The sequence below is a fragment of the Pristiophorus japonicus genome, chromosome 19 (genome assembly GCF_044704955.1).
Source record: "Pristiophorus japonicus isolate sPriJap1 chromosome 19, sPriJap1.hap1, whole genome shotgun sequence".
Lineage (NCBI taxonomy): Eukaryota > Metazoa > Chordata > Chondrichthyes > Pristiophoridae > Pristiophorus > Pristiophorus japonicus.
In genome coordinates this window covers 89,116,069-89,123,800 of record NC_091995.1, presented here as the reverse complement: position 1 = coordinate 89,123,800, position 7,732 = coordinate 89,116,069, and the positions used below count along the sequence as shown (strand labels likewise).

The 7,732-nt window shown below is 44.1% G+C and overlaps 1 protein-coding gene across 1 annotated transcript in view; it reads right to left on the bottom strand.

Moving 5' to 3' along the window:
* The window catches only part of emc10 (ER membrane protein complex subunit 10), a 62,811-nt gene that overhangs the window by 35,215 nt on the left and 19,864 nt on the right, over positions 1 to 7,732 (bottom strand). Inside the window, exon 4 of the mRNA XM_070862353.1 lies at positions 3,629 to 3,727. Within this exon, the coding sequence (XP_070718454.1) occupies positions 3,629 to 3,727 (99 nt within the window). The remainder of the gene's footprint in view (positions 1 to 3,628; positions 3,728 to 7,732) is intronic.

The following is a 7,732-nucleotide window of genomic DNA, read 5'->3' as shown; positions in this document are numbered from 1 at the left end:
TTATCATTCAAAAATCTGTCTATCTTCACCTTAAATATATTCAAGGACCCATCCTCCACAGCTCTCTGGGGCAGAGAATTCCACAGATTCATGACCTTCAGAGAAGAAATTCCTCCTCATTTATGTTTTAAATGGGCGACCCCTTATTCTGAAGCTATGCCCCCTAGTTCTAGATTTCCCCCACGAGGGGAAAGATCTACCCTGTCAAACCCCCTCAGCATCTTATATGTTTCAATAAGATCACCTCTCATTCTTCTAAACTCCAATGAGTACAGGCCCAACCTGCTCAACCTTTCTTCATAAGACAACCCCCTCATCTCAGGAATCAATCTCGTGAACCTTCTCTGAACTGCCTCCAATGCAAGTATATCCCTCCTTAAATAAGGAGACCAAAACTATATGCAGTACTGTAAGCAGTGCTCAAGGTCTGCTGCCAACTTCCATTTTGCACCACAACATAACATCTTGTGTACAGTATTGTGTACAGTTTTGGTCTTCTTACATAAGGAAGGATATATTTGCCATAGAGGGAGTGCAACAAAGGTTCACCAGACTGATTTCTGGGATGGGGGGATTGTCCTATGAGGAGAGATTGAGCAGACTAGGCCGATATTCTCTAGAGTTTAGAAGAATGAGAGGTGATCTCATTGAAACATACAAAATTCTTACAGGGCTTGACAGGATAGATGCAGAGAGGATGTTTACCCCCGGGCTGGGGAGTCTAGAACCTGGGGCCACAGTCTCAGAATAAGGGGTCGGCCATTTAAGACTGAGATGAGGAGAAATTTCTTCACTCAGAGGGTGGTGAATCTTTGGAATTCTCTACCCCAGAGGGCTGTGGAGGCTCAGTCATTGAGTATATTTAAGACAGAGATCGATAGATTTTTGAATATTAAGAGAATTAAGGGATACGGGGATCGGGCGGGAAAGTGGAGTTGAGGTCGAAGATCAGCCATGATCTTATTGAATGGCGGAGCAGGCTCAAGGGGCCGAATGGTCTACACATGCTCCTAATTCCTATGTTCTTACAGGACTGCTGCAAAGTGCGTTCAACATAATAACAGTTATTTTAAATCTTTTTATATTTAAACAAAATTCATTCAACTTGTTTGTACTGGTCTGGTTGAGTGGAAAACATCCTGCTGCTCGCTGCTGTTCAACTGCAGAGTGTGCAGAAAGTGTGTTTGGGTTAAAAATAAATGCTGCATTTCTTTGTGTCCTTTCAAAGAGGTGACATGGCACTGCAGTTTCTCAGAGTTGTTGAACAGAGTCAAGTGATCAAACAAATGATTTAAAGGTTTAACTTATTGAAAAGCCGCAAAGTGCACGATTAAGCTTTCTGTATATAATAGGAATTTTAAATAAATGTGGTTCAAGTGCGTGCAAGGTACAATTATCAGCAGTAATCTAGTCTTCATGTTGTAGTTTGTACAAAGTATTTGATGCACATTACTGCTAAAAAGTAAACTGTGTGTGGAAACTGAATTTAAAAAAAAATTAAATAATGCTTAGTGGCTCTATTTGCATGTTTGTATTGGTTTCTTTGATCAGATAAAATGTAATAAATAGAAACATTATTTCAGTCCATTTATTTTTGTCAAGAAATAATTTAATCCAACTTCCAGTATCTGAACACATAAAGCAAATTGGAATTCAGAATTAATGTCTGCCACAATGAAAATGTAACCAACCATTGGTACAGTGACTAGTTTCCAATTGTTAACAGTAGTTAACCAGAGACTTCTTTTCCTAGTACATTTTATCGAGTTGATTATAAACTAGTTTTCAGAAATATCTTTGATTTGCAGTGTCACTGATGAGCAAATAAATCATTCTCATTATCCAGTGAACTAGTCAGTTACAAACATCACAAATCACATTATCTGAATGGTGACAGATTAGGAAAAGGGGAGGTGCAACGAGACCTGGGTGTCATGGTACATCAGTCATTGAAGGTTGGCATGCAAGTACAGCAGGCGGTTAAGAAGGCAAATGGCATGTTGGCCTTCATAGCGAGGGGATTTGAGTACAGGGGCAGAGATGTGTTACTACAGTTGTACAGTGCCTTGGTGAGGCCACACCTGGAGTATTGTGTACAGTTTTGGTCTCCTAACTTGAGGAAGGACATTCTTGCTATTGAGGGAGTGCAGCGAAGGTTCACCAGACTGATTCCCGGGATGGCGGGACTGACCTATCAAGAAAGACTGGATCAACTAGGCTTGTATTCACTGGCGTTCAGAAGAATGAGAGGGGATCTCATAGAAACGTTTAAAATTCTGATGGGTTTAAGACAGGTTAGATGCAGGAAGAATGTTCCCAATGTTAGGGAAGTCCAGAACCAGGGGTCACAGTCTAAGGATAAGGGGTAAGCCATTTAGGACTGAGATGAGGAGAAACTTCTTCACCCAGAGAGTGGTGAACCTGTGGAATTCTCTACCACAGAAAGTTGTTGAGGCCAATTCACTAAATATATTCAAAAATGAGTTAGATGTCGTTCTTACTACTAGGGGGATCAAGGGGTGTGGCGAGAAAGCAGGAATGGGGTACTGAAGTTGAATGTTCAGCCATGAACTCATTGAATGGCGGTGCAGGCTCGAAGGGCCGAATGGCCTACTCCTGTACCTATTTTCTATGTTTCTATGTTTCTATTAAGGCACTGGGCAGCACACTGGCGTTTTACCTCTGGGACTTGGGTCGAAATTCAATCCACGCTTATCGGTCAAAGGCTCTTTAGTTTGGCTGCATGTTGCAATACAAAATTAATTTGGGCCGCCACAGCTCTTTGCTTCGTGTGTTGCCACAGCTACTTGAATTTAGCACCAAAGTATCAAACTCACTCGAGAAATGCCATACCATGTCACACAATCGAACCTGGCCTGGGAATGCCCGATAATGACACCCAGGAGATCACATGGCTCCGGTTGGGGTGGAGTGCAGAATGTTTCTGTATAAGTGATGTCGCAGTTGTGTGGGGCGGGCGGACTGGTTGGGCCGGATGCTCTTTACTTTTCCACCATTGTTCATAGGTTTATATGTAACCTTCAGGGCTGCTGACTGAGGGCCGTGTGGCTCTTTGGAGGCCAGCACGGACACGATGGGCCGAAATGGCCTCCTTCTGCGCTGTAAATGTCTATGTTTCAAGAGGGTGGTGGGGGTCTGGAACTCACTGCCTGAAAGGGTGGTAGAGGCAGAAACCCTCATCACATTTAAAAGGTACTCGGATGTGCACTTGAAGTGCCATAACCTACAGGGCTATGGACCGAGAGCTGGAAGGTGGGATTAGGCTGGGTAAGCTCTTTATCGACCGGCATGGACACGATGGGCCGAATGGCCTCCTTCTATGTTGTAATTTTCTATGATTCAAGAAGTGATTTTTTTAAGTATGAACTACTGGTGCAGGGCCTCACTGAAATGATGGCCATAATGGAAAAGGTTTCATTTATAAAAAATAAGACCCTTAAGTGAAATAAGCCAAGACGCGAGTTCACAACACAGACAGCCCCCAGTGATTTATTTTGAGATATAATATTAAAATCCTGCCAAAATAAAAATCCTGCAATTCGACCAACCACATGCTTCTCAGTCCTTGGTCGAATTGCAGTGTGCCTTGACTTTTTGTGGTACTTACGATTCGAACAAAAGATGATACGTAATCCAAAGTAGAGCTCTCGCCGCCCAGTTTTCTTGGGATCCTAATCCGGTACAGCCCATCCGTACTAGCCATATCCTGTCAGGATTGGAGGGGAGACATCGATCAACAATAGCTAAGCAATAAAATCTTGATTAATGAAAGTACCTCGAAAACATTCAAGATAAATTCAGATTTCTGGATTCTGCTGGTCACATGCATCTTATTTGATTTCTAATCACTGTGAGTAAATAAAGAAGAATTTGCAAATATAAATGTGTAGCGCCTCATGTTTTCAGGACATGCCAAACCACTTTACAGCCAATGAATTACTTTCAAAATATTGTCATTGTTGTTATGTAGGCAACTGGCAACCAACTTGCATTCAGCAAGTGAAAGAAAGAAAAAACATAAAAAAGAGATAGGAGTAGGCTATTTGGCCCTCGAGCCTGCTCTGCCATTCAATAAAATCATGGCTGATCTGATCTTGGCCTCAACTCCACTTCACTGCCCGCTCCCCATAACCCTCGACTCTCTTATCGTTCAAATATCTGTCGAGCTCCACCTTAAATATATTCAATGACCCAGCCTCCACAGCTCTCTCGGGGACTGAACTCCAAAGATTCACGACCCTCAGAGAAGAAATTCCTCCTCATTTCTGTTTTAAATGGGAAACCCCTTATTCTGAAACTATGCCCCCTAGTTCTAGATTCCCCCAAGAGGGGAAACACCCTCTCAGCATCTACCCTGTCGCGCCCCCTCAGAATCTTATAAGATAATTTCTCATTCTTCTAAACTCCAATGAGTACAGGCTCAACCTGCCACAAACAGCCATGAGATATATGATTAATTTGTTTTGGTGATGTTGGTTGAGGAATAAATATTGGCCGGGGCATCCTTACTTTTCTAATAGTGCCAAGAGATAGTTCACATCTATCTGTATACAGACAGATAGGGCAGGGCCTTGGTTTACCCTCACATTTGAAAGGAGGCACCTCCAATTCTCTCTCTCCTGCACTGAAGTGTCCGCCTAGATTATGTGTGCACGTGGAATGGGGCTTGAAGCCATGACCGGACTCTGAGGTGAGTGCCATCGCTAAGCCAAGCTGACACTGTAATCTGTCAAGCTCGAGTGAAAAAGTGTTTTATGTTCCTCCTTTTTCCTCCTGAAAGTGCCAATCCTGCTGGGGCTTGATTCCACAGCCCTTCACAAACTTCCCCAAAATGGTTTTTCTTCATTTTTGAGTCGAAATATTGAGCGTCAAAAGGAAATTTAACCAACACAACACTTGATCTTACACAAGATGGGATTTCCATTAGACACACCTTTTGTTTCCTAACTTGTTCCATTACCATCTCAATTTGGTCCATCATCCCCTTTGTCTCTCATATCTCTCCTGCCTTCCACCCCATCACAGACCTTCCCTTTTGTTCTTCCCTCCCCTCCCCCTTTCCCTGCCTCTGCACTTCCTTAAGAACCTGTTACATCTCAAACTTTTCCTGCTATGACAAAGGGTCACAGACCCGAAACGTTAACTCTGTTTCTCTCCACAGATGCTGCCCGACCCGCTGAGTATTTCCAGCATTTTCAGTTTTTAATTTCAGATTCCAGCATCCGCAGTATTTTGCTTTTGTATAAGAGCATAAGAATTAGGAGCAGGAGTCGGCCATTCGGCCCCTCGAGCCTGCTCCGCCATTCAATGAGATCACGGCTGATCTTCGACCTCAACTCCACTTTCCTGCACTGTCCCCATAATCCCTTGATTCCCTTAATATCCAAAAATCTTGTCTTCACTTAAAATCTTTCCAGCAAGGGGACAGCCAACTGAATCTGGAAGCTACCTGAATCCAACTGTGGCTGTCTCCCCTCCCTCATGACTCTCAAGTTAGGATCAGCAAACCTTAAGGCTGAATGAGTAACACAGAATTTGCTTTTATCCTTCAATTTCTTTCTTGGTTTCTGCGGAGCGTACGATCCACTACAACTATGTTAGCTTTTTGCAAGCCTGCTGGCCAGTTTCTTGTTTGCACTGTGCTGCCGCCAGGAATATTTAGCACAATGTTATCATTACGCTACAACAACTTGTATTTATATAGCGCCTTTAACGTAGTAAAACGTCCCGAGGCGCTTCACAGGAGTATTAGGAGATAAAAATTTGACACTGAGCCGCATAAGGAGAAATTAGCGCAGATGACCAAAACCTTGGTTAAAGAGGTAAAAGAGAGCAGGAGTAGGCCACTCGGCCCCTTGGTTAAAGAGATTTTAAGGAGCGTTTTGAAGGAGGAAAGAGAGGTAGAGAGGCGGAGAGGTAGAGCAGTGGAGAGGCGGAGAGGTTTAGGGAGGGAGTTCCAGAGCTTGGGGCCCAGGCAACAGAAGGCACGGCCACCGATGGTGGAGCGATTATAATCAGGGATGCTCAAGAGGGCAGAATTAGAGGAGCGCAGACATCTCGGGGGATTGTGGGGCTGGAGGAGATTACAGAGATAGCGAGGGGGAGGGGGCGAGGGCCATGGAGGGATTTGAAAATAAGGATGAGAATTTTGAAATCGAGGCGCTGCTTAACCGGGAACCAATGTAGGTCGTCGAGCACAGGGGGTGATGGGTGAGCGGGACTCGGTGAGAGTTAGGACATGGGGCAGCGAGCACAGGGGGTTGATAGGTGAGCGGGACTTGGTGCGAGTTAGGACACGGTGCGAGTTAGGACACGGGGCAGCGAGCGCAGGGGGTGATGGGTGAGCGGGACATGGTGTGGGTTAGGACAGGCTGTGGGGAAAACTGCGCTTACACCAACATGCTTTAATGTTGTACTAACATGCAATATCCCCCAGTTACTACTAATTACAGCCCCGCAAATACCAGTACTTCATCATAGTCTTACATAACATAAAAATGTTCTCTCCAGACACAACCCAAGCTTGGAAGGGCAAAATCGATAATTGCACACAGCTGGTTATTTTGTACATTTCAAGTAGACAAATCTATCACTCCCATCAAATAAGCTTCATTGAAATCCGAGTCACAGCACCTATATACCAAATGTATTTAATTTTGTTTATCAATGTACTTGTAGAACGGTTCTAAAAGCATCCATCACCTTCCAGATGTCACATTCTGCATAAAACATCAATAAGTCACAACCGAACTTTATGCGAAAAAGAAACCCAAAATTTTCTGCCGTACTTTTTCTCTGCTTGAGACTAATTTCGGGAGTTTAATAAAGTAACAGAGAAGCAAACTATTATTAATCTAGAGAAACTTAATTATAATTAACCTCTAATTGACCTCAGAACCTACTTAAACTACTACCCCACAGGACGTACCCGAACACTGACGTTAGAGCGACATAAGAATTAGGAGCAGGAGTCGGCCATATCGCTGCTCGAGCCTTCTCTGTCACTCAATAAGATTATGGCTGATCTTCTACCTCAACTCCACTTTCCCGCCCGATCCCCATATCTCTTAATTTCCACCTAGAGTACAAAAATCTATCGATCTCAGCCTTGAATATACCCAACGACTGAGCATCCACAGTTCTCTAGGGTAGAGAATTCCAAAGACTCTGGGCTCCATTTTCCCCAGTGATTTGTGCTGTTTTTTTGGAGCAGGCTGCTCTTTTTGCCCAAGTTGAAAAACCACAGTTTCCTCAATCAATTTGCACCAGTGTAACTAAGTTAGTTATGATTTTTTTTAGGTCAGTTTTTTTTTCAGCCAAAGGGGGCATAACCAGCCACCTATGCCAATTCTGCCCATTTGGGGAGGTTTGGTCAGCTGAGAGTTACTCCAGTTCTGCTTAGGCCAGCGTATGTGGCCTGTCCTGAAAAACCTTCCCTAGAGTTAAGGAAATCGGCGCAGTAGATGCCCGGACACACTAAAAGAAGTGAAAAATACATTGCAAAAACTTAACACCAAACCCCCCCCCCCCAAGGGGCTTGCCAGTCCGGTACCATTCTCAGTCCCTGGTTCACTCACGCAGGGCGAGAGAGCCAGAGAGAGAGAGAGAGAGAGAGAGAGAGAGAGAGAGAGAGAGAGAGCCAGAGAGAGAGAGAGAGAGAGAGCCAGAGAGAGAGAGAGAGAGAGAGCCAGAGAGAGAGAGAGAGAGAGAG